The following is a 27,322-nucleotide window of genomic DNA, read 5'->3' on the forward strand; positions in this document are numbered from 1 at the left end:
AATCCTTCCCGTAAAGGTTCTCTGGTAACAGAAAAACACTCAGTTCCATTAAAACCAAGAAAGCCCGGAAAACGAACCATGAGGATATTTTACTCCTTGCACTATTTTTTGTGATGGTTAGTAAAAGGAACTTAACTACTAATATATATATTTTAATACAAAGCTAGCAATTTTTCCAGGACAATTTTTTCTTTAAATGTTCTTGGAATTTTTTGCTTTGAATCAACAACTGGCATGAAAGTTGATAACAATAGAAGCCAAAAGAGTAGTGAGTATATGGAGTGCCAGGCAGGCAGGCAGAGAGGTAGCAGCTGACTTACTGGTGGGCCAACAGGACCAGAAGGGCCAACTTCACCATCTTTACCAGGGGCTCCCTACATTGAAATGACAGGGGAAGAAATCTTGTATGGTGAACACACATAACAGAAAAGCACTATTTTCTGTAATCACTGCAAATAACAGCCACACTCACTCTCTGCCCTGGGACACCTGCATTGCCTGCTTCTCCAGGTTTTCCAGGATCACCCTAAATTGCAGAAATAAAAATGATCAGGTTTGGATATGTTTTTCATCCATTAAAATATACGAAAATGGTTAAACAGGGATTGCCATACTCACACTACTACCCTTTGGCCCAGGAAGGCCCATGCTGCCTGGCTGACCTCTGATTCCTATGGAACCTGCAGGACCTGGACGTCCATCTTCACCAGGAGCACCCTGCAGAGATATAGGATTTTCCACATTAAATTCTAAATATATTTATTAATATGAACTTATTAACCCCTAGAAAATGCCTGTGTATATAAAGAAAATAACATTAATGTGGCTTAGTGCTTCACTTATCAGTCAAAATGTCTTCAGAGCAGACATAGCAATAGCCATACTGCTGGATTTAACCAAATGCTATGCAATTATTAGAATTGAATCATGTACAAATACTTTATTGTGTCCTTAAAGTGACAACTAGAAAAATATTTAGTTCAAACATTTAACCATGATGCTGCAGCTGCTAAACAAAAGACACTGCTACACAGACAAAACTAAACAAACATTACTGGTATTAATTTTGAAGTTAGGAAAGTATGTAAGGGAACTATCAAAAGAGAAGATGAGCCTTAATAAATCAAGGAAACTCATCTTAATAAAAGCAATTTTAGTAGGACCTTTGAATTACTATGACATTAACTGAAAAAAACTAATTTTTGTCACTTACCAAGGGGCCAAGTTTTCCTTCAGGGCCTTGAACACCTGGATTCCCTGTCAAACCCTAAAAGCAGGAATAGTATGGTGTTAGGGTTAGTTCTATAATTCTGTAACAATTAAGAAATAGAAATAAATCCCAAAGAAATGCTCAGTTACTACCATAGCACAAACCTCTCTATATCAAAGGTCTTCATCCTTATTTTCACTTTACAGCTTCATCCCTCACTGTCTTTGATCTTCCTTCTTCCCTATTCTCTCTTTTCTTGCTTTTACACCTCTTCAGCTTCTCACAGGCTCATCCTTATTTCTGCCAACATTCCCCAATGATCTATATCATATTTTACTTCTCCCTTTATCCCCTTTTCTGGTATTTTGAATTTTCCTCCAATAATTTTCCTGAAAAAAATCTCCAGGTGATATACACCACTCAACCTTTTACGTTATCAATCACCAACTTAATGAAGATTGGCCTTCAATCCACGTTTTCCGTGGCAACTGTGCTTTACAAACACACTTCCTTCATTTGCTTTAGCTGTTCTCAATCAGGGCTATTTCTCCTTTTTCTGAGACAAAACCTGTGCTTCCCAACATCAGCAGGAAATAAAGACTGGTCTTTTGGCCTTTAGCGCCACTGAAACCAGTCTGCCCTTGTATAACAGCTTCTAAATGAAAGGTACCGCAGTTTATAGTGTACTGCTATTAGTCCCTTACCCGTGCACCTGGAAGGCCAGGCTCTCCAGGGCGTCCAGGATCTCCCTGACCTCCTTTAGGTCCAGAAGATCCTGCTGGACCACGCTCTCCTTGGGCTCCCTAGAAAGATGCCAGTGAGCTACAAGTTAACAGCTAGAACAGTGACAGCAGGAGAAGGTTAAATAAAACCAGTATCTTCTATTAAGGACCTATTTTTGCAAATAAAGTTACAAATCATTAATATTTTTTTTATTACTGGTTTTCTAATTGTTATCTTTTCTCCCCAAAATGATTACTTAAAAGTTGTCTCTTCCTTAAAGCAAGTTCATAGAAGCATTTTAGAATCCCTGTATTTTTACCATGTTAGGAATTTACAGAAGTACTAGACAAATGCCTATGTGAGTCACTTCCCCGGAAGTGTTAGAGCAGTTAGGAAAGCCAGATAAACCCATCTGTTTTTAAGGGGCAAGTCTAGAAAATCACACCACACACAAAGAATAGGCAATTTTTCAGAGCCACCTCCTACAGAACAATACATAAAGCAATACAGGAGTAGAACAGGTCAATCCCTTATCCATGCACATTTCAAAATGAGGGAGCATTAAGCCAGGGACAAGCAAGCAAAGCTGAACATCATGGGAACTGAAAGTGACTTTTCCCAAAAAATTTTTGCCTCTAAACACTCAGACCCCCTTTTGGCATTTGTAAATTGGATCTGCCTATTTGCCCAGAAGCAGACATTTTTAACGGAACTCTTGCTTTTTATATGTCTGGATGTATGAAAATTTAACAAACTACACAATAAAAGATGGACGCTTTAATTTAATTTAATTTACCTTTGGTCCAGGCAAGCCATCAGAACCTGGAAAACCACGGTTACCAGGAGCACCCTAGGAAAAGGAGTAGAAATGAGATGATTATCTTATTTTTTACATAACTTATTACAAATAAAAGACCAGATTTATGGTTCGAGGGTTCAGTTCATTTCCTTACAGTTTTCTTACTTCAGTACTTAAACTTGGGGGAGGTTTATGACTTAGAGTGGTAAAAACATCAATGTCTCATTCATGCATGCTGGACAGCTCCTTCTCCATGAACAGCCTCATTGAAAGCAAAGATGAGCAGTTGTACAGGTGTAGGAAAAAGTCTGCAGATAAGCTTGTCCTATCTCCACCCTTTCTCCTACCATATTATCCTTTGCACTGGATCTCCACATAAAAGTATCCAGTGTAAAAAAAATAACACACAGTATTAACTACTGCTAGGAAAATAAAGTTTGACTACATCCACAATGAAGCTGTAAGAATATCCATGGGTAGGTCAAAAGGTTTTTCACCTTAGCAGTGCATCTCTTAAAACATATTATTCCTCTAGGTTGCTTACCCTCTCTCCAACAGGACCTGGTGGACCTACTGACCCTGGATCACCTCGAGGACCTCTTTTCCCTTCTTCACCTATGGGGCCAATGGGACCCTGGGGACCTTGTGGGCCCTAGTGAGAATAAAATGTTATTTAAAAAAAAGTTGTTAAGCTCACCATTTCTCAGGCATAATGAAACAGACTGTCTTTTGAACACTATAAACATTTTTCCAAATAAAGGAGAAAAAAATAGTAAAGTTTTGGATCAGTTAAAAAGTAACAGCTTTTCAGCATCTGCTTTTCTCTTTTACAATGTTTATAAGCTAATAAACTTTAACTCTGCAGTTGGGCTGTACACTGCTTCTTATAATCACCCACAATAATTTGTATTTGGTCAAGCTGCAAAGGAGTCAAAATTCAGTGAGGTTCTAATAGAAATTTTCAAAGGAGAAGACAGGGTAAAGAAACTATTACTTCTATATTTTTGTCAGTTATTACATGATCATTTAACTGGTGAGAAAGAAAAGCTAAAGATTGGTTGACAAACCAACTCAGAGTCTGCAGAGCCAGTTTTCTGCCAAAAGTTACATGGTTATAAGCCTCTGTGTTTCCTCTTCATCTTAAAAAGCATATGGAGACTTACAGGTTCACCTTTGGGTCCTGCTTCTCCCTTGAAACCTGGGACACCAGGGTCACCCTGAAAACAAACACATGAATAGCACCCGTAAAGTTAAAATCTGCATAAACCACTTCATCATTTTGTATTATGCCATGAAACAGAGAAGCATTTCCTAGTTTAGTCACTAACTGTAGGCAATATAATAGAGTGCTTATAATGGTTTGTCTTTACCCTTATTAAGCTTGTTTATTATTATGTTATCAAGACAAAAACTTAAAAATACATCTCTTTTCCCAGATTTATAAAGACACATTTCTTTCTCAAAGAAGTAATGGTATTTTGGACACACAGAAGATTCACAGGATCTGAGTCTAAGCATTCTCCCTGGCATGCTACTGCCATATTCCAAGGAAGCCCACTGCTAATCACTGCTTTAGTTCCACGGAGTGACACGTGCCAGACATTACAATTCCCAAAGAGACAAGGACCCCATTACCGGCTGGCCTCGAATCCCAGGGGGTCCAGTACTGCCCTGTGGTCCTGGGGAACCAGGGGGGCCTGATGAACCAGGGGGGCCCCCAGTGCCTGGAGATCCCTACAAATACAAACAGCAAGCACAGTAAGGAAACACAAGCAAAATAAGGAAATAAAAAAAAATAAATCATGCAATTTCTTCAACAGGATATATGATTACTTACAGTAGGGCCCTTTGCACCAGGGGAACCATCTGTCCCTTCAGCACCCTGAAGATACGGTACCAATCATTAAAAATCATTTTAATGACAAGGGCATCAATTACAAAAGCAGAAGATAGTTATTTTATCCACGTTACAAGACTAGAAAATAAAGGCTGCTAAATAAATGCAGCAACATATGCAAATGCTAAAAAGGGCAATAAAGCAGGCAAGTTAGTGTGATTTTTAATATTGAAGATCTTATGTTTAAGCTTAAGTTTTAAAGTACTTTGAGGATTGAGACTGTATCAAGCTGTGTAACTGCCAGTTTTCCAACTTGTAATAAAATAACAAATAGTTATTATCAGTACAATTAGCACAAAACAAAGGAATGAGACCTTTTTTCCTTGGGAAAAAAGGTAATTTGAATAAAACTCATTGTCAGGGTGGGGCAGTAAAAACCCCCCGAAGCAGGTGAACATGCACAAGCTGAGCACTGAGGAACTCAATTCAATGTACTTACAGGAAGACCCTGTGACCCAGCTGGTCCCTGAGGACCTGTTTCACCTCTTTGTCCTTGAGGACCTTCAGGGCCACGAGGTCCTGTTGGGCCTGCTTCACCCTAAGATTCCACATGAGAAAACAACTGGAGATTACTTTGCTCTAAAAAGCAGCACTATAAAGTATCTCAGGAGGAATACTGAGCTATAACAGAAAACCAATTCATGTTTGACATAGTTTATTACCCTGAAAATACGATTTTGCTTACCTAATTTTGCTTCTGTTACTTCTAGGTGAATGCCAACATTAAAAGTATAGATGGAGTTTTTTCTCAATGTATACAAGACAAGGAAACTCTGCAGAAAAGCAGCACTATCCAGGAGTCCAAATCAGATCACGAACAGACCTGTCTTTCTAAAATCCCACTATGTGTAATTACTATCTGTAATTTTACAAGTTTTTTTTACCTTCATAACAGCAAGACTCAAGACTTAGATGTGATAACACATCTGGAATTGGTTGGTTTGGGGTTTATTTTGCACAGTACAGATGAACTCACTGTTACAGCACTCTATTAAATATCAAATCCCTGTAAGATTAGACTGGATGACAAAAAATTCTTCCCAGCATCTTCTTCAAATTTTAATTTTATGAGGAAATATGCCTTTTGGAACTGGTGGCTGTTAATATCACTTCTTCATACTTCAAATCCACATCTTCATTGTATAATCTGCTGAGCTTTCATGAGTTCAAAGCAACTATTCCAATTTTACATCATCTGATGATCAAACTTGAAGGTAGCTTCTCCTTTTCAAAAGCTGTAATCGATTCACCATGTGACAGCTTTTTCAAACATTTACTTAGGTAATATCATGCTGAGCCATACTAAAACATTTTATGACATGCACTACAAGAGCTGTCATTTAACTGTATACTCATCTTGTCTAGAGTGTACTTTTTCCAAGAAAGGTTGGAGCAGATGATCTTAGAGGTCCCCTTTCAACCTGCTATTCTATTATAAAGTTGATACTGTTATTAAGACTTGTTTCCAAACAGTTTCATGAACGTTGCCAGCTTCACAACAACACAAAACATCTGCTGAACTTGGCTACCCGACCAATTGAGAGTTTCTTCTTGTATAACATTTTCTTATCAGGCTTTAGGAGTGTAAAGGAACAAAGAGGAGCAGCTGGGTGAAGGAAGCTGTATGAAGTGTATTTTCTATCTTGTCTCAAGGCTAAGAAGAAGAAAAAAAACCCGAACACTTTTTTGAAAAGCAAGAGAGGGAAGTGCCATAGAGACAGTGCTGCAGCCAATGAAAGTTTTTCATTTCACAGCCCAATCACTCCAAGCCACAAAATGTAGTAATTGTGATGTGCTCTGTTGTGATGAACTGCAGCACATCTCTGCTGGGGTTCAGGCATTTCCTTTACCAGTCCAGATCAACTCAAAAAGTGTTCTTGGCCAAAACTAGCAGTTTCAGCACTGGAAGGTCCTGCCTCCATATTGTCTTAGACTTGCCCCCACAAACTCACTTCTAAATATGTATCTTGCAATTCTTTGAATATACTGGACAAGATTCCTGATGCACAGCATGACAGTTATCTTATAATTACCCCTTGACATGAGAAAAAGGGAAAGGAAAGTATCTTAACAGTGGTGAATTGCAATTGCTTCATTTGGCTTTTTTTTTTTCATTTATCTTCTGCCTGAAGGTCTTAAGACTGATTTCACAGCAGCTCCTGGGGATCTGTACACACGTCAGTCTGAGCTTTGTGTAGTCTAGTCCACGTTTTTACTTGTGTGCTGTTAGACATTTTAAAAAGATACTTTCATTTTATTTTTTACCTTTACACCAGGAACACCAGGAAAACCCGGAGAACCAGTTATGCCAAGTGGGCCCTATAAAAGACAGACACATAAAGCTGTAATTCATCAGTTTAGATCCCACAGATTATCATCTCATCACCGGGTAAATGTGGGTCTAGGATTACATGTATTTTTTGGTCATAAAACATTTGTTTATAACAAAACCAAAATAACTATAAATATCAGGTTTTTAAGAGATACATATACATTTTATGGAATTGTGGTGCAGTTCTTTAAAAATGTGTTTGCTGATTTCAGCAAAGCTACACCTCTTGATTCAGCTATTAATGCCCAAATTGCAACATACACAATTCACAGTTAACAATTATGGGAATTAAGATTCCTAAATTCACAGCAAATCCATTTTCAAGCTGTAAAACACAGATTTTGTATCAATGTTTCAGGGCTATAGAGGCAGAGATGCTTCCATTTCCATAATGCCTCTTGGGTTGAACAAGACATTCACAGAACTTTCTACTGTATTCCAAAGTCTCTGGATAGCGGCACACAGTGGTTATTAATACTCACTGCAACACTGTTCCCAGATAATTCCTCTTTATCTTTTTCTGCTTTTCTTTTTGTAAAATACGATTCATACTGAGAAAAATGTTCTATGTAATAAAGCTCTCCTGACAAACTTAATCAGAACAATCTGATTATTTTGCTTAACAACACTTCTGCTGTGACCTTGCACTGGATTTCTACAGAACTGATGTAACAGCTCACTAAGTATATTTTTGAAAACCTATGTCCCAGTTTATTGGATCACAAATAATGTCTGCCAAATCTCTCTCTTTCTGCAGGAAGAGTTCCAGGATTTTGGTGCACCACTGCACTGACCCAAACAACCCATTTTATTAACACTTTCTCCAATGAGAAACATGTGCATTAAGGACGAGTGTCTCCCTTGTGACACTACGTAGGATTTTCCAAAAATATTAGCCAACCACTTATCATGTCCAGTGAAGCTGAGTTCACAATCTATGCCAAAGAAAAATTACAAGCTTCATGTAAAACCTCTTAGCTTGCAACCCAGCTTTTTTGAACTTTTTTTTAAAATCGTTTCTTTGTTTTAAAGTTTCTTATAACAACTTACCTTTCCTTCATGATAAACTAAATAATTGAGTTTTGTAGCTTTTAGGTATTCACACTTATTTTTTGAGCTTCTATTACAGTTAATTGTTTTTTAATGAAGTTTTTAATAAAACAGTATGTTCATTAAGATGAAACAGGTAAATGAATTTTTCTCAGAACTTAGTCTGAGAAAGTCTCTTCAAGAGTATGCACAGAAGGAAATTCTAATTGCAGACAGGTGTGGTTTAGGGTTTTGAGGGGGGGTTTTTGGTGCACTGCTTTTGGGGCGTTTGGTTGTTGGGTTTGTGTTCAGTTTGTTGGTTTTTTCTAAGCTGAACATTGCAAAACAGTAAAGGCTGACTACATCAACGGATAGGAGCTGTCCACCATATCCTACAAATGGTGCTTTTAAAAAAAAAGCAAACATAAATACCACATTTTTAAAGTGGAAGCTGGCCTTGCACAAATAGTACAAAATCATCACTAGTTTTCACATGCAAAAGCAACACAAATTAACTGTATGCATGGGAATAATCCCTGACTCACGTGTATTGCAAAATACACAAATGTATTTTGCAAATGCAGTGTGAGATTGGACTGTAAGATCAAAACCAACATCTTTTGCTACACTGACACTCTGAGTGTAAACAGCCACATCTTCCTCTGCAGCCCTGTTGCCGTGGTGGGAGAACTTGAACAGCCATGCAGGCCAGGCTTTCTCAGCTTGGCAGACATTCAGACACAGGCTTCTGGTTCTTCAGTTCAAAAAGTGACTGTCCGTAATTAAACGGCTCTTTTACACATTTGCTAATGGAACAATTGCAGGGAGCAAGTTGTGCTATCAGTGAGCGCCTTTCTTCTTGCTGACAACGGGTACAGCCTCATTTGCCAACTTTGCATGTGAAGGAAGATAACAGGCAATTGTGAACTGCTTTAGATTGCAATGCAGGCACTTTCCTCCCTACCATATGGACTCCATAAGAGCAGCAGAGCATCACCTCCCCGGGAAATGCTATGGCCTACTCCTCTGAAAATTAAAACCTTTAGATGAAGTAAACTACAGAGGACAATTTTGCAGAGGACAGCATTAAAACTGAGTAGAACTAGGAATCATTCTCAGATAATTAATTCCAGATGCACTTAACTGATACCACCAACTGCCAATGTTTCTTTTTGGTTTTTCTGGGTAGTGTCGAAAGGCAAGTGGAAATATGAAGTGAAAACGTAGGTGGTTGAGAACCAATCCCTTACCATTGGGCCTGGCTTCCCAGGCATACCATGCTGGCCACGTCCACCCTAGACATGAAAACAGAAAACACAGACTATTTGTAAGACCTCGACCTACTTTTTTAATTATGTGTCGTCAGCATTTGTGATAAAGCCATATATACTAAAGTGATTGAAGAAATGCTGGATTGCAAATTCCTCCAAACACTGTCATGGAAAACGTCTGGAAGAAATTATGCTCCCATTTGAGTTAATGGATTTCTCTATTTTCAGAAAGGACGATATTCTGAGAGTGTCATTGTATAGGGCACATGACACAAGTGGAGCATAGGAAAGTCATAGGGAGAAATGCCAGAAAAACAATACTTGACACTGGACATAAAAGCAGCAGGATGAAAGTTCTAACTCAAATATGATCTCATGTCAAGGATAATCTCTCTTTTTGCTGAAAGTCAAAAATTTTTTAAGAAGATAGCCTTATTATCTGGATTTAAATTTTTAGATTTCATCTAAATTGAAATCTGAATGGAAAGGCTGCATCTAAACATTCATTTTAAACCTTTTTCCAGACAAAATTGCAACATATTATTTCCAGTTAAATAATTTTTTCTGAAAAGAACCTCTCTCAAGAAATTCCACAGAAACACAGAAGACATTTTTATAGCCCAGAAAATTGTGCTGTGAGGGTATTTGGACTCATGGGCAGCTCTGCTATAAGAAATTACCATATAGTAACCATTCTCATTTTAAAACTGTTTTTAACTTCTAAAATTTATAGCAAAGATCTCACCCCACAAAACTGCTAAGACTTAACTTTCTTAAGCTACAGCAGAACTCACCACACAAGTGAGTAGCAAGTCACATTAACAAACACTTTTAGGCTCAGGGATTTAAATTTAAGTAAAACAGGAGAAGAATTACAAGAGAGAAGGAAGATGCTACTTACAGGGGCACCCTGTGGTCCAATTCGTCCTCTTTCTCCTGGCATTCCCCTAGGTCCCTTGAAGAAAGAAAAAAAAGTGCTTCATTTAGGAGGTCTTCATGTCAGAACAATAAAAAGTGTTGGTTTTTTTCACTCCTGCAGGTGTAGCTTATCTTGTCCTATAGCAGAAAAGAAGTAGCAGCTCATCTAAATCCTTACAGCCTCACAAGTGGAAACTTAATAAACTGTAATTTCTCTTTTTGCATTCCAACAGTATTTCCAGTTTTAAACACACTAGAATTAATTCTGTATTTTCTCACCAGTGACAATAATGCAACTTCCTTCACTAAATCTCATTCACAAATTAGATTCCACTTCAGGGGTATTACATTCTACACACAACATAATGCTTCACAGAAAGATGCCCTTATCTGATATCAGAAAGAGGCTTTACTTCCAAAAGCACTGCCAAGAGTCAATTTTTGTCATGTAACACTACTCACACATATTCAGTCGTCCAAAACCACATCTGAATGAAGATTACTCTAAGAAAAAGTTTCTCCATTTCACTTCCAGGTCATGCATACTTATCCTCACCATAACCTCCAAAACCCTCTGTCCATGGTTTTCTTACCTAGTTTACTCCTGATCTAAATTACTCCAGTTCTATCTCAGAGCAACCTAAGCCAGTTTTTCTTATGTTGAAATCACTCTATATGAGGCATCAACTTGTAAAAAAGCAAAAACTATCACCCTACACTTACATGAGGGAAACAAGCACCACACCTGCAGCCAAGTCTCTGTTGAGCCTTCTGACTTATCATTATTACCTATGTCTGTGAATGCAGGGCAGTAACAGCTTACAGTGGACCAAATTCACTGTCAGAGTAATAGAAAATTAAGCCTTCATGAAGAGAAAGTTCAGCTCCATGAGCTCAAATACAGGTACCAAACCCCTGAAATTCCCACTGGCAATAATATTTACAATCACTTCTGCAATACCCAGTGCATGTGACACTCACTAGAGGACCTGTTGGACCCATGGCTCCCGTTGGTCCGGACTCTCCCTAGAAAAGGAAGCAAAATGACACAATTAGAGAAAAAGGTGAAAGGAAAATAGAGTCACATCTCATCCCTGTCGTCCATGCTTATGTTGGACCGTGGGGGCAGATCTGCACAGGTACCTGTGTGCATCACACATGGCAAGGACACTGTTCCCCATGCTGATGGAAATGCAATGTCAATGTGTTCTCAGTGTTTATGCGTTCTCTGCCAAGACTGCTGCTGTTGCTGCCTCCACCGAAAGTGGTAGGCAATCTTGGGAAAGAAATGTTTTCTTACATAAACTCTCCTTAACTATGGATCTCACATTTAAATTCAGATTTTGGAAGATTCACTTCATTTACTATCTTTTTAATCTAAAGGAATAGTTCTGTCCCACATTCAATTATCACCTATGTTAGGCCAAAAATGTTTCAGTATCAGTACTGACGAAAGCGAAAAAGCTTGAAAAAAGTATGCTCTTTTAAAACATCTTTTAACCTATCTTGAAAGGATTGACTCCAGCTGGCTATCCTGTATTACCACTGCTTTGATCTAAAGTTGTAAGAGTGGTGCAGTGCCAGTGGGGATCAAAAATTCTAAGAGAATACACTAATAAAATAGTCAGTTTCATAGAATATATCCCCTCTCTCCTCTCCAATGCCTATTTCTTTTATGCCAATCTCTCATAATTTGAAAGAGGAGAATCAGGTTTTAGTTATGCATTGCTTTATTTGATTATATTAAAAAATGTTCAACTTGGTCACAAAGAGCCAACAGAACCACGAACTGTTCAAGTAGAGAATTGCAAGAAGTGCAAGGGCCCTTTGCTAACAGACTCTGCTGTCTTCAGTATCACATATGTGTCACAAATGGAGCACTCAGCTCAGCCAGTGATCCCTTACAGGCCTAAAGCAGCCCCAGCTGAAGTTGGGACTGGCACTACTGAACTCCCTCCCCATACAAAGGTCAGGGAGGGTGCAAAGCTGTGTTTGAAAGATCTCCTGCCTTTCATGATTTTGGTATGACAGAAAACATGCTTAACCATTTAGTTGTTTGGGCCATGAAAATACCTTTGCTCCAGCTGCTCCAATTTCACCTTTTGGACCGTCAAGTCCTTTCAATCCCTGTAAGTTATAAAAATATGAAGAAATTGTATTTATAGGTGTACATACAGAGAACATTCCTACTATTATTGTTAAAGTAACTTGATACTAAAGGATTAAAAATGGATCTGAGGTGGTAAGAGTAAGAAAAGAAAAAAAAAGATAAAGAAGAAAAAAACAGATGGAATAAAGTTTTTAAACATTTCCTAAATGGAAACCATTTGTACAAGGTACATTTCCTTGGATTTGGTTTCCTTTTTAAAACAAGAAAGTTTTTTTAAAAAATCCTAAAACAACAAGGAGGAGGCTCTGAGCCATAGGAAACGTATTTATTCCTCCCTGAAGTAAAATTCTGGCCAGAAAAGTTGGTAATTTGTAATCACTCCATGTTGCAAACATATCCACCTCTCAAGTTCCCCACCCTAATACAAGACTTGCCAACAAAGTGAGAGAACTGTCAGGTTTGCGCCTCCTGAAGCTTGGCAGGGCTCATGCAAACTCCTTCCAGATTCCCAGAACATTTGAAAATAGAATGAAGAAAGCACTGGAGCATGTAATACAGAGGTCAGCTTAAAGGGGAATAGTGCTGATTTTCTGCAAGGCCCTCTTTCTCTCAAATGTCAGTAATTCTGCTACAGCTGCCTCGTCTCTAGTATAGGCAAATTCTGCACAGATACAAAGAAAAAACTTCATTCTGAAGCTGCCAGGAAATATCATCTATACACAGAGGGAAAACCTTGTCTCTTACCCGGTGACCCTTGAGACCTGGGAGACCAGGAGCACCAGGAAAGCCTCGAGGGCCCTAGGTAGGAAAAAGAAAAAAACAAATCCAATCCTGATTCTGCAGATAAACCGAGCAATAATGATGCTAACAGGGACAAGGGCAGCAGCAGTAATACTAATATTGCTAACACTCCTTCACCTTCATCATAGTGAGGCACAACATTTGAACAGGTCACAGATTATACAGCCTTGAAGTTAGTCTCAGCATTATTAACATCTTCACTGACATTAAAAGCTTTATCATTTACATTGCTGTGTGATCAAACTTCAACTTTCAACAGAAGCAATGAAATAAGAGGAGCAGCAGGTCAAGTTTTGAGGGTTAATATGGAGAAACATTAATTAAGCTGAGATCAAAACTCAGAACAATCATTTAAAATAAAACAGAAACTCAGAACTGCACACTGTACCTGTTCTTTCAGAATATGCCAGTCCAGAAACATGATAAGCCACTGCTACTAAAACACATTTAGCAATTAAACCAAAGCTCTCTTTCACTTAGCTTCCTACCAAGTTTCTCTGGAAAGGCTAATGGAAGGGAGATAAGTGCCTTGTGTCAGAATATTGGTCATATGAATTTAGAACAAAGATCTCAGATAACAAGATATCCTCTCAGCAACAAAGCAAACACCAATCTGGAGCCAAAGAGCAAGCTAAGACAAGGACTGCAGATACTGAATGGCAGAACTTTGCACTCATAATTAAAAGCAAAACAGATGAGTCACATGAGGATGAAGCGATAAGAAACCAGTATCATATGACGACATATGATTATTTTGCTAAAATGTAAATAATCACGCTCTTACTGGAGATCCTGGAAATCCAGGCTCACCAGATTGTCCTGGCCTGCCAGGTTCACCCTAAGGAAGGAGGGGAAAAAAAGGAACATGTTAAAACAGGAAATATGAAAATGGACTTTTTGTATCATTCTTCCATTCAAACAAATGAGGACATTCACATCAGTATTACGCATCCTCTCTTTGCTGTAAACAGTGTCAGTAATATAAACCAACTGCACACATGCCTAGCAAATGTGCATTAGACACATTAACTTATGAAGGGTTTTTAACTGAGGGCTGGGAAAGCTGAAGGCTGAGCCTACAATGCATCCCAGCAATGAGGAGATGGTGCTGTCACCTGGTTTCCCTGATGGAAATTAATGAGGCAACCTACTGTCATCTTCCCACAGAGCATCAAATTGCTGTTATTTCCCACAGCAATCTAAAACTACTTGCGTTGTAGCTTTTTACTCTCCTTCCATTCAAAAGTTTTAAAATGTGTATCATTTCATTCTAGGACAGTGACTAGTTTCTCTGTAATGCAATAGGAAAAACAATACGGTCAGTCTGAACCAAACAAGTATATTTCAAAGATTAGTCAAAGCCCTTCAGAGTCACAGCCAAACAGTCCTTTACATGCATCAATCAGTTCAAATACACTCAGGATGCTGGGTAGTAGGAAAATGAAAGGCTTCAGAAAAATAATTGCAGGTCAAAGAAAAGGCAAAGTGTTTCATAAATGCAATTAAAGACACCCAAACAATGGAAATGGAAGAAGTTCTTAGAACAGTGTCAAGATTTGACTTCCCTGTGCTGAGAGTTAACTGTTGCCAAGGTCTCTTAAAACTTTTTGTACAGTTTAATGGGAAAGTAGCTATTACACAATTAATTTCCATACTAAAATGTCATCTGCAGTTTTCTAATTAATTTCCAAGTTATAAATTACAGTTCAGGTGGATTAAATGTGATTTGCAAACAAATAATATACATCGACCAGTAAGGTCTTAGGCTGTCGTGCAGTACATATACACTCATGTAACATGTATAAAACATACATTTTACATATATATGTGTGCATACATGGATAGAGAAAAAAAAAATCTGTTAAGAATATCAATTATCAATTTTTTAAAGAAATTAAATATTAAAATCTTGTCCAGACACACATGTATGCTGCCACTACAGCTCTTCTACCCCAACATGCGATCCCAAAAGACATGAGATGCCTCCAGCTGACCCCCTATAACTGTGATTTATTATTATGTTTGATTTCAAGAAAGATATATCAGTTAAGAACTTACTGAAGCAAGAAATAGCATAGTTGGTGCTTAGACTTTAGGTATGATGATGACATGTAAGGAAAAGAAAGGAGGGGTTGGAAAATGGTTGCCAAGATTCACAGTTGTGACAGTGGATTTAATGAGGAGTACAATTACAAAGCAAAGTAAGCAGACAATAGGAGTTAGAACAGGCACATCTGCTAGTTAGTCACTGTCTCACAGATGCCAATGTTTGTTTTATTAAAAATAAAACAAGATACAAAGAATAACAAACTTACATCTTCACCAGGTTTGCCTGGAGGTCCCTCTGGTCCACGAGAGCCAACTGGCCCCTACAAAATAAATATATTTGTTGAGAAGTCAGTTTAGCCATCACTAAAATATCTATTTGCTCCATTTCAAAGTCTGGTTTTACGAAAAAAAGATGTAGAAAAAGGAAGATTTTACGCCCAAGCACACTTGCTTAATTTTGCGGTGCTCTTTTAACCATCCTGACCCTAGAAAATCTGCATTATGTTATAAGAAATTATAGGATAAATTCTTCAGGAAAAAAAAAACAGAACATTAAAAATCACAGTTGCTGTTGCTTCAAATCTCTGGTTCTTGCTTTTACTTTTGAATCATTTTGTTGCCTCAAAAAAAAATAGTCTTATCACCCTTTGTGTAAGCGTACACTATCAGGTATGGTTTTCCTCAGGCCTGTGCTGGAAAACAATGACTGTTCATAATATAATTCTTGCTATTCACATTCAAAACAATTCAAATTCACAGATCCAGGACAACAAGCTTTGAACACCACAACTCTTCATTGAAGTTACTTAATAGTTTCAGCTGAAGCAACATGACAAAAATTCTGTTCTAAAATAAAAAAGTATAGCATATTTGCAATTCTATTGTAGAAATGTTTGCATTTATTGGTCTTACCATTGGTCCTGGATCCCCAGGTTCACCAGGTGGGCCTGTGGGGCCAGCACCACCCTAAAATTAACCAAAAATTAATACAGTTACAAATTCCAAAAGCAATTATAAGGATATAAATTAAAATCCATGACCAGGAAAATCACAGCCCATGCGAGAGTCTGGATTCTAATTCAGAACCGGTTCACATTTCCATATGAGTGAAAGTTGGATACTAAAACCCCTCAAGCTGTCGATAAATCCTGTGCCATACACAAATGCCACTGGAAACTTAACACCATGCCAATAACAAAACCAGAACAGTCTCCATTTTCTTTGCTGCTCACTCATTAAAAAATGTGTTGGGTTAAAACCCTGTTAAAGATCTAATAAACTGTTCTTTTGGAGCCAATTCTTGTGTATAGAGTCCATGTGGAGCAGAGCCCTTGTTTAAATTCCCCTTCTGGATGAAGGTGCATTCAGCCACAAGTCACTGAGGAGGGACACTGCCCCAGAGACGTACAAACCCCAATCACTACGAGCTTTGCCTTCAGCTCTGGCCAATTAAATCCCCTGAGGTGAAGCACTCACTTGTTTTCCTTGGAGACCCTGAGGACCTCGTGGACCAACTGGACCCTGTTGAACACACAACTTGTTACACACTGGAAAACAACCTTTCCCAAGTAACATTCACACTAGAAAGAGCAAAATAGCCTGATAGTGACCATGAGCATTTCTACAGTCAAACCTCAGAAAGGCTTTTACTCAAAACTGGCATTATGAAATACAAATGCATGTTGAATGAAATCTTCAAAGTCCAAAAGCCACAGGAGCATAATTTCATTAGCAGCTGAAAATATGGACTTGGCTGCTTTCTGCAACCTCACAGTCTCTGGAATCAGAATAACCAAACTGTCTGTCTAGCTCCACAAAAAAAATGTAGTAACAAAATAAGAGTTGGGGGGAATAGTCTTCACTTGAAGGGAATCTCATTACTCAGATGAATCCCATAATGGAATCACTGACAAAATAAATTCATCTTGTTCTTCTCAGTCATGAGCTGAAAAGCAGTAATGAAAGGATGTGTTTAAGTATATCATATGAACCACCAAAAGAGCTTTCCAAATCATTGTGGTTTGTTACACAAAACTCAGATTGTCCCTTAGAAAGTGTCATATGGGACTTTTCGGAAAAATCTCAAATCTAATTGTAACTTGTAACATGAAATAAACATTTTCTTGTTTGAAAGTCATTATCTTGGTTCTAGGAATACAAAAATAGCTGTAACAGACAACCATTCATTTTGACAGAAATTCAAGATTTATGTCTTTTAAAATTCATTAATTTTTAATAATTTTTACAAAGCAAATGTAGAAGAGTTAGCAATGGGCCATTTAAAAAAAAAGCTAATGAACATTAGAAACAAAACAATGTTTCAGCTGTCAGTTACGCAGTTTACAAGAGAAGAAAAAAAGGATGTCACGTAACATGGTGAATCGATCCAAAAACCACAAGTGAGTGCCAGCTGACTTTAGCAGATTTTGTGCAAGGCCGTAGATATATTAACATTAAAATTAACCATATTTGAGAATGACAAGAGAGGAGGCAGTACAAGACATGCAATACCTTGAGACAAACTGAGTGAAAGGATTAAGCAAAACAATGTAAGCAACAAAGTAGGACAGACATGTGGAACAAATCATTGTTATGTTCAGAAAGCAAATTCACTGAAGAGAGACTTTCAGCGAAAAGTTCTTTGAAGAACTCATTGCAAAGGTTAGTCCTAAGGCAAAATATCAAATTATTTTTAGAACCTTTTGTATGGCATTGGAACTGATTTTGAAGGCTACCAGTGGGGACTTGGGTACGATTCAGGTGGGCAAACTCATGGGCAGTAAAATCACTAAAAGATGGTTTCCTTCAGAATGGATGTTAAAAAATATCGGTAAAGAGGGTAACAGTATTTTCAAGATATCAAACGTGAAGAGAGGTATTATTAAGAAACAACCCCAAGAGTCCCAGAAGAAAAAACTTAGGGTGGTGAAACAGCTTTCACAGACAGTAGAAAATTTCAATGTTACCATTGAAAGTCCCCAGTGCACTCAAAGTAAAGAGCATATCTAATGAGGTGAGGCATATCTAATATAGTGAGGAATGCCAGTGAGAAAACTGGACCCACTGGAGAAACAGGAAGTCTGTCTTCAAATAACAAAGCATAGATTTAAGAGTTGGTTTTGGAAATAAGTTTTTAAATTTCTACAAAAAAAATCTCTGATTTGATGTCACCATGTGAAAATATGTTACGTATTTGTTTATTCTGCTTTGTGTTATACCTGACAATTTTCAGTCACTCTGCAGCAACTCAAAAGGAGCTGTTTTTTTCTCCTGTGCCTTGCTGTTAGTAGCTGCTATATTTCAGAAGGAGAGAAGGATAGAGGTGGGAGGCTAGAGCTGGGAGAAGCAGCTGCCATTTTACAGAAAAACGGGGGTTTTTTCACTTTTTTCCCCAGGTACTGTGCAAAACTCTACTCGAGGTTCTAGAGGTTCTATCCAGGTTCTAGAGGCATAGGAAGCTTTCAGGTTTTTGTCCATGCACTCCACTTCCAGCCTCTCTTACTGTACAGGGCTAATGTGGTCTTACCACTGCACCAGGCATCAGGCCCATCTGACTACCAAGTCCAGATTTCTCATCCAGTCCTGCCATCTGAGCTGAAAAGGGCTGGAAAAATAAGATGGGTGATTTTAGCTGTAAGTCATTGTGATGCTTTATAAGGCAAAAATCCATGTAATCACATCTTCATTATTTACCTTGTTTTTGCAGTACTAACAACTAAATTCTTGTTTTAATCACCAAAACAAAATTTATCCTTCCTGTAAATTTGAGGTATTTAAAGCTTCAAAGACACCATGAATACATGATATGCTTATTATTCTATTTCCACTTTAATATTAAACAAGTAGTAAAATAACCTAAAAAGAGGAAAGCCTCCCATTAAAATAATTACATTTTTTCATGACCTTCAAATCTAAACCAAAACTACCATATTCCTTCCTTTTTTTTTCACTTACCATGCTTCGAGTTCAGAAATATCTTAAGATAAACAGAAATGTAGCCAATTTTATGATTGCAGATTAGAATTTTTAAGTATCTTGCCCTTATCCAGCAAAGCAGAAAGGCACTGCTGTTCCTATCAATTCACAGAGACCAAAGAGTTAGAGAAGGGAGAAACTACAGCGCCCTCCTTGTTCTGCAAGTACATAGCTGAAATCAACAGTTTTATTTTGCTTCATTCAGAGCCAGATCCTCATTCACAGCAGGCCAGAGTTTACAGGGGCTGAGAAGGAGCAACTGCTCAAACGTGGATTCAAATCTCGCAACATTTACAGTTAGCTCCTCATTAGATTGGTCCCCAAACACATTTTCTAAAGGCCAGAGATTGCCTGACGTCAGAGACAGGAATACAAACTAAAATGTCTTAGATTTCCAGCCACACCTTTCTTCCATATTTTCCATGGAATTTTAAGTAGGATAATGGCCTAACACCCATTATGGTGCTTCTGTGATTCTAAGAGATTCCTGTCTGCTGAAGATATTTACTTGGTCTGAGTCTGCTGGATTCAGGACTATTTGGAAATGTGGTTAAGTCATGAAATGCTGCCCAAAGTTGCAAGCCATTGGCCTAACACAAATATTGCAGATTTTTGTCACTGTAACTCTATTGTTTCCAGTAACACATCAGGAACAATGAAATGAGAAGTCAAAACAGGTGTCAAAACAGCAATAAATGTGTAACTGAATACACTTAATAAATTCAAATATGTACTTAATTATCAACCATAATTAGTGTCCAATAGAAGAGGGAGGAGGAAAAGAAATCTTGCCAAATACCTTGTCTGTATCTATGGCTGGTTAGCATTGCTTTCACAAACAATTTCTTTCTTAATCTTCTCAGTGTTGGTCTGAATAATTCCAGCAAGAAGTATAATCAACCACATTTTAGTTTCTCTCATTAATTATTTATAATTCTTCATTTTCTCTTTTCTATATTCCTAATTTGGTGCGCTCATTTCCTCTGTGCTATTTCTCAGATCCCTTGGCTGGTGGAAGTGACAGAACCCTCGTGGTGGTTCTAGATTAGGGCAGTTTGGCTTTTCTAGATGCTAAAAGCTGCTGTGAAAGCTGCATCCTTTCCAAGGTTTCTCACATTCAGCTTGCCCCAGCTTTTGGCAGGATTTGCAGTGCCACTAGCTGCTGCCCCTCGGGACTGGGAGAGAGGAAGCATGGGCACAGGGTTGCACGGTCATGGAACCAAAGGCAAGATACCATTTATATCGTGTGGATCTGGCCCAACACTCGCTTCACTTTCAGCTACAGCAAATGTAAAACTTACCCTGCTTATTCCATCTGGTCCCGGGTGAGTGGGATGCCCTGGAGGACCAGGGTCACCAGGCTGGCCAGGGACGCCAGGTTCCCCATCAATCCCTTGAGGACCACGAGGACCCTACAAAGAAAATCAGGAATGTCAACAGTGTGCAAAGGTATTAATTGAAATCATTATAACTGATGAACACCTGCCTCTTTGGATAAATCTGTATTTCTACAGAAAGATCTTCAAACAAACAACATCCCTAAAGATCTGTTCCCACCTTCAGATCAGAAGCACTGACATTAATCATTAATCCAACACATAAGTAAACTGCAGTAATTTCTATCAGAAGCTCTTTTAGAAAACTCAGGCTTCCTATCATTCCATACTAGAGTATCCTATTCCTGAAAAACTATTTGGTTTTGCACACCATAAGGAATAAAGTTAATTTACTTCTAAAATGTGTACAGCTCAGATAAATGTAAAGACACACAGAAGCTTAGGAAACTCCAGAGTAATGCTGGATTTTTACAGCCTACTTCACATCATGAATGGTTTAGCCAGTTCATACCATTGTTGAATTCTCAACACAGTTATAATACCAGAAACGCAGGGTAAGTTATCTGGTGTTGAAGTCACCTCTAGCTAGTATTTACAGAATAGGTTAGGAGCCCATCCTATGGCTCTCATTTTCATCCCCACTTTAAATTCCTAAATTGCACACATCTTTACTCATGTAAGAACTAAAATTAAATATGGAGGCAGGTAATAAAACATTAGTGGAACAAAATGAGTAGTAATGGGGCCAATAAAGACATGCTTCAGTCAGAAATACAGACTTTAAAGTGCTTGTTACTACTCCTTTTTTTCATTAGAATAAAATGCTTGACCAAAGCAAAGAGAAGTTTAGGCTATGTAATAGCTCTTCTGTTTTAAGAATCCTTAAACAGAAAATTTTAGAAGCCTGGCTCACTGAGTCATCTTTTCAGACACAATTAATAATCAGACTGATTGCTTTTATTTCCATGAGCTGAGGACTGTGTCTGCAACACATTTCAGTGGAATTTGTATCTTAACTGGTATGGTTTGAACTCATATGGTTCACAAAAGGAGCTGTGAAGAGATGGCATTCTGAACAAATGAGAAGGTCTGTGCATGTTGGATGGAAACAGAAGGTTTTAGCACAAAACTTCATTCTTTAATATATCAATTATAAACACAAGTATACACTGCCAAACCTAAAAGTGCTTACTGTCCCAAGGAGGAAAAGAATGGAGATACCTTATTTGTTTGTTCTCAAAACAAAAAGAAAACAAAGCTAAGCATTAGACAAAAAAAAAACCCACAAAACCACAGTTGCCTATAAAGAATTTAGCAAGTTTTTGTAGGATTGCTGATTTTTAATACCCAAACAAGACACCTTAACAAAATCTAATAGAGAAAAAGTGCCTTTTTAAATTTATTTTTTAGAAAAGGACCTGCTTTTTAGTCACCAAAACTCAAACTGCTTCAAGAGCAAAAATGCAACCACATACCTGAAAACCAAAAAGTCACCAAAACGCACGTCTGTATTTGTAGGTAGCAAGTAACTAGTGGTATATAACCAGTTTGGTGGGTTTTTAATGAAATATTGATTTTAATTTTATGAATGTTACAGTATTTACATGTTTATACGTATAGAAAAGAGCCCTTTTCTTTCACCAGTTCAAGGTCAGCGAAGTGTAACCAAAAAAAAAAAAAAAAAAAAACCGAAGAGGAAAAAGGAAAAACATTCTCACAAATGCCACGAGATGGCACCATTTAAACACACAATTGTCTCATTCTGGCCTATCGCTGCTGCTGGTCAGGAAACAAAGGTTTTGCTTGCAATAAATGCAGCTCTTGTTAGAACGGGGAAATGCAGCTCATGGTAGAACACTCCTAAATTTCTATCTACTGAAACTGCTACTGCAAGTAAAATCAAGTGTAAATCCACACTGAAAGAAAAAACATATGAATGGTTCTGAGGATGTCCAAGTTTATTTTCTGTCTTCAAAAGATCATTTGTAAACAACTAAAATATCATCATGCTCCAAAACTCCCCCTCCCTAGATGCATTTTGCAAATGCAGCCACACTATTCCCTAGCTGTCTCTCACTGTTACACTAGAAAAAAATCTGATGTAAAAAAATATGCTAATATTCCTGAATTCATTTTATACCCAAGGGTCCTGCTTTTGTAGAAGGCAGAGACCCACGGCAGAGTCCTTCTGCTCACTAGTCAGGAGGAGCCTGACTTTAAAGAACAACAAAAAATAATCTGAAGAAATAAATAGTTCGGAAACGTGCTTAGTGCATTAGTAACAACCCCAGTGAGTAACGTACTTACCCGGATTAATTTTATAAAGGCAGTCTGTACCAGGCTACCTGCTCCATGAGGGGTTTTCATAATATAAACTGCAGGTGTGAGCTAACATTTCTTTTCCACAAGTAAAAATAAAATCCCTGCACTAGCAGTCACTGTGACTCTGAGAGCAGTGCTCTTGGTCTCAGACCTACACTCACATACACACAGCTCACCAGAACCTCTAATGGAACATTTGCAAAGGAGCTGACTGATTCTCAATCCTTTGTTACTCCTTGAAAGCAGAATAATAACCTGTGTCAAAAGGACTCAAATGCATTTACAACCTTTTGGGATTTTAGATGCTTGTAGCCACCACTCTGTAGAGACACGAGAGATGCATGGCAGGCAATCAGAATTTATTTAGTGTCTCATTGACAATACTGCATATTGGGAAAGCACTTCAGACACAGTCTGATTCAGAAAACACAGTCAAGATCCCTCTATGCATCTCAAGATTGCACAATTACTCCCAGAGCTCTATTAAGCATTTTGATACTCATTCTTCAGACAAATCTCTTACGGAGATCTGAAGAGCAGCAGTGGATTGGCAACCAACTCAAAGAGGCTACACACTTACTCCACTGCTTTAAAAACACCATTACCATCCACACACAACAGGCACACACTGGAAACAGGGCAAGGGAGTCTGGTTTAGGCCTATGCCTAACCTCAGTATTGGCTTGCTCTTTCCTGAGGGATAGGAAAATATCCACATTGAAATTACAATGATTCGACTCTAAAATCTGCTTTTAGCAGCTTCTGCTCTTTGACCTAGCTTTTTCAAAAGGAACATGTCATCTTGGGTATTTTCAGCACTCCTTTTTGGCCTTTCTGTGGTTCTCCACATGCAGACACCGAAATTCCCTTATGAAGTCTTTATTTCCACTGAGCAATCCTGGTTACATTATTCACCAGCATACCAACAAATGTAGTCACATATTAACTCCTGCTAACTTCTGAGCTTTGTCTTTTCTGAAGAGCTCTGAGCCACACAGCTCACACTGCTTCTGCTGCACAGCAGTCACCAGCAAACAGGCACAGACTTCTAATCAAGGGAGCATGATGTTCCAGTTCTGTCTGAGAATGTTTGCTGAGAAAGTATAGCTTTTAATGGAATTACTGCTAAACCTCTGTCCATTTCTCAAAATATTCAGGTTTCAATCTACTCTGGGAATGATGAAATAGAAATGTTTTCCTGTTTGTTACCTGATTCCTGGAAAATACGGGTAGTTTTGGTAACTCTAGGAGACATAGAGACAGTTTAAAGCCATCTAATCTTTTGAGGTTGGTTCAGGTAATTTATTTCTGAGATATTTAATAACTTACAGGTCTTCCCTTTGGTCCTCGTTCTCCTCGTGGACCTTGTGAGCCTGGAGGTCCCTAAGAGAAAGACCAGAAATATTAAGTCTCTTAAACTACATAATGATTAATAAAGCTCTGCAAATATGAAATCCAATGCTTATTTGAAAATTAATTTGTGTGGGGTTTTCTACATCATCATGAAGAAACGAGCTATAATCACCAAGTATTCAGTATTTCTTCTCAACTGTACATTGCCTGAAGGGAGCAGAACCATGATGCAGAGATCAAAATGGTTTCACCTCTCACATGCTCCACAGGTTAATTCAGCAAAGATTTTCTGAATGCTGGAGGCTCTTCATGTGGAGATGTACAGGTTTGAGACACCCTCCCAGCTAGTCCAGGACTGCTCTCTGCTCAGCCACAGCATAAAGCATCCTGCAACTCCTCCTGCTCCTGCTTGGTCCCTGCTGGAGAGGCATTCCCCAGCACCCACCTGGCACGAAGGGCCTCAGACGTTCATGTGCTACAAGCACACATCCATTCACTTGCCATGGGCTGACCTCACACTGGTAAAAACATCCCATAACCTTCTTGCCTCCTCAAAGCCAGTGGCTCTGCAGACAATACCCACTGAGGCGTGCAAGAGTTCTCCTTCACATCACCCTCACAACACAAACCGGAAATGGCAGAAGGTGGCAGATGCCTCATCAGAGAAGCAGAAGATCGAAAAGTACTCACGGCTGGTCCGGGGCGGCCTCGTATCCCTGAAACCTTGAGCAGGGAATACAAATTAAAGTTACCACACATCATGGCTGCATTTGTCATGACTGCTCTACAGAAAATCAGTTATTGAAAACCAAATAGCAAGGTAGGACATTAAAGTACCAAGCAATTTAAAAGGCTTTTTAGGGAAAGGGAAGAAGAAAAGTAAATAAAATTTCCCCTGGTTATCTTTTTCCAGTTTGGAGTCTTTTTATTAGCAATGTGAGCGAAATCCTAGAAGTATCACTGCTACTCTAAAAAAGATTAAATAAATAAGTCAATTACAATGGTTTAGGCTTAATTTATTGATTATTTGAATCTGTTTGCCTTCACACTAGAAAGGAATTAATAGATAATGAAATTTTATTTCACCACTTTCTAGATACTAATTTACCATTACACTCCCACAAAAACCTAACCATAAAAATAAAGATTATGGCAGAAGAACTTTACCCGAAATGCAACTAACAGGAATTTCTAATGTTACATACGTGAAACAGCATACTTAATTTCATTCCTTTCATTCCCAGGCTGTACAGTTCTGTTGTATTTACTACATTACTGCAATTCTGCTTTAAAGCACTAATATGCACACTTCTAGGGTGTGCTGATGGATGAAGAAAATATTGACTTACAGGTGGCACTACTCCAGGTTCTCCTTTTTGTCCCTGCAGGAAAAAAGACACCAAAACATCAGATGCCAGAAAACAAGTACAATTAACAGTACCAGTTTCACCAATACCATCCCTGTGACTGTGATAAAAACTAAGGCTTCTCTAAGGATACAAGATTAAAGTACCTGTGACAAATAATCCGCATTATTTTAATGACTAGACACTGATTAAATGAAGGCTATAAATTAACATTATTCTCTAGCTGCATAACATACTGTCTGAAAGAAGAATCAAACTAAAAAAATATGAAACTTTTCTGCTAGAACCGCTAGAAAGTGCTAGAAAATATGTTGAAGTTCTGTTGTTGGATGATTTGATTCATGTGAAATACAGAGCCTGGGGCAGCATTCAGTTTCCATTTCTTCAAGATACTAAATTAAAATATGTATCATCAAATCCATGAACATAGGAATCCATCTGCAGCCTAGGGACAGAAGACAATGATATTGCATAGCTACAGAGTGAAGAACAACAGCATTCAACAATTGACTTTTCTTTGAGCTGAATGTGTTGACAATGATTACATGTTGCAGCAAATAACGTGGGCTTAGGCCTATTGGTGGTAACTGGTTTTTTAAGGAAAAGAAGAGGACTTGTAAAGATAAAAAATTCCCTGCCTTGCCTATCAAGTAATAATAAGGATGTTACAGTCCATTTATTTCCATGAGCTACCTCTGCAGAGAGAGTACTCAGTTTTGGTGAGTGTATGTACTTGATCATCTAAAAATAATTTCAATTATTTCTTGCAGTTGCTTACTATTTTAGAGGCCTACTTATGGAAATACATTTTAACTTCTCTTGTAAGAACAGGTCTTCCCTTTGTTCAATTGCACACAAGAGGAGCTACCCACAGAACCGTGGCTCTGGGCAAAGACACATGATCCTAGTGCTACCTCCTGCCCGCTGGGCAGCTCAGCCTCAGCACAAAAACCAGCTGCAAGCTTTAACAGTTCAGCATCTACTGACATCATTATTACTACCTTCCCTCAGTCTGTGGCACTGCTAGAGGTGAAACAACCAATCTACTCAAACTGGAATTCCTTTGATGTAGACAGCAGGGATTTTCAGCCAGGGGATTCTCTGTATTAAGATCGGGATTTCTGCCTGCATCCCAGCATTTTTTTCATGTGGACTGCAATCTCCCTAGCCACCAAGGAAGGTCAAGGGAAAGAACTAAATGTTTTTAACAGAGCTTATATATATATCTTTTGTGATGTGCTTCAAGGAGATACATGGGAATCTTTTAACAGTAGTAATACATTACAAAAAAAGTAAAAGAAATCTTACCTTTCTTCCTCTACCTATGAGAAAGGACAAAGGAGAAAAGAGAAGAAATTAGTGGTTTTACTCGGAGAGACACAATACAGTAAGAGTTGAGTGAAGGTGTTGCAGCTAGAGCCATCCCTGATCCTGGATGCAGAGTGGATGGTGCACTGCCTACAGGGAGCTGGGGGGAGATCCCAGGGACACACATACTCCCTTGTTCAGGTGTGAGGAACCAAAACACTTTGCAAAAATGTCCTCTGATCCTCAACCTTTTTCCTCATTGCACAGAATAAGGAAAAACACTTCAGGAAAGCAGAGTATCTTGTGGGGGGTTGTCAGATGCTGGCTTAATGACTGACAGAAAGTCAAGGGAAGCTTTAATACTGACTCCAACAATAACTGTTGATGGATCCACAACATATTACATGGTATCTTTCAGAAGACAGAGCTCACAGGGGGATTTTTGACCTTTTCTTGTTTAAAAAGCACCTGCACTACACCATGGGCCTGCATTTAGAGCCATATAGCCACACTCATGCCCA

At 38.4% G+C, this 27,322-nt stretch overlaps 1 protein-coding gene across 3 annotated transcripts in view; it reads right to left on the minus strand.

Annotated features, from left to right (window-relative positions):
- The window catches only part of COL5A2 (collagen type V alpha 2 chain), a 134,676-nt gene that overhangs the window by 20,990 nt on the left and 86,364 nt on the right, over window positions 1-27,322 (minus strand). For all 3 annotated transcript variants that reach the window (XM_048308700.1, XM_048308698.1, XM_048308697.1), the window contains exons 3-29: window positions 26,802-26,815; window positions 25,476-25,508; window positions 24,817-24,849; window positions 24,103-24,156; window positions 20,416-20,526; window positions 18,666-18,743; window positions 16,616-16,660; window positions 16,052-16,105; window positions 15,406-15,459; window positions 13,875-13,928; window positions 13,034-13,087; window positions 12,253-12,306; window positions 11,161-11,205; window positions 10,163-10,216; window positions 9,241-9,285; window positions 6,895-6,948; window positions 5,069-5,167; window positions 4,570-4,614; window positions 4,368-4,466; window positions 3,896-3,949; window positions 3,277-3,384; window positions 2,730-2,783; window positions 1,915-2,013; window positions 1,214-1,267; window positions 619-717; window positions 473-526; window positions 321-374 (exon numbers count right to left, since the gene is read on the minus strand). In XM_048308700.1, coding sequence (XP_048164657.1) covers window positions 321-374; window positions 473-526; window positions 619-717; window positions 1,214-1,267; window positions 1,915-2,013; window positions 2,730-2,783; window positions 3,277-3,384; window positions 3,896-3,949; window positions 4,368-4,466; window positions 4,570-4,614; window positions 5,069-5,167; window positions 6,895-6,948; window positions 9,241-9,285; window positions 10,163-10,216; window positions 11,161-11,205; window positions 12,253-12,306; window positions 13,034-13,087; window positions 13,875-13,928; window positions 15,406-15,459; window positions 16,052-16,105; window positions 16,616-16,660; window positions 18,666-18,743; window positions 20,416-20,526; window positions 24,103-24,156; window positions 24,817-24,849; window positions 25,476-25,508; window positions 26,802-26,815 — 1,655 coding nt within the window. The remainder of the gene's footprint in view (window positions 1-320; window positions 375-472; window positions 527-618; window positions 718-1,213; window positions 1,268-1,914; window positions 2,014-2,729; window positions 2,784-3,276; window positions 3,385-3,895; window positions 3,950-4,367; window positions 4,467-4,569; window positions 4,615-5,068; window positions 5,168-6,894; window positions 6,949-9,240; window positions 9,286-10,162; window positions 10,217-11,160; window positions 11,206-12,252; window positions 12,307-13,033; window positions 13,088-13,874; window positions 13,929-15,405; window positions 15,460-16,051; window positions 16,106-16,615; window positions 16,661-18,665; window positions 18,744-20,415; window positions 20,527-24,102; window positions 24,157-24,816; window positions 24,850-25,475; window positions 25,509-26,801; window positions 26,816-27,322) is intronic.

This window comes from Corvus hawaiiensis, chromosome 7 (assembly GCF_020740725.1).
Source record: "Corvus hawaiiensis isolate bCorHaw1 chromosome 7, bCorHaw1.pri.cur, whole genome shotgun sequence".
Classification (NCBI taxonomy): domain Eukaryota; kingdom Metazoa; phylum Chordata; class Aves; order Passeriformes; family Corvidae; genus Corvus; species Corvus hawaiiensis.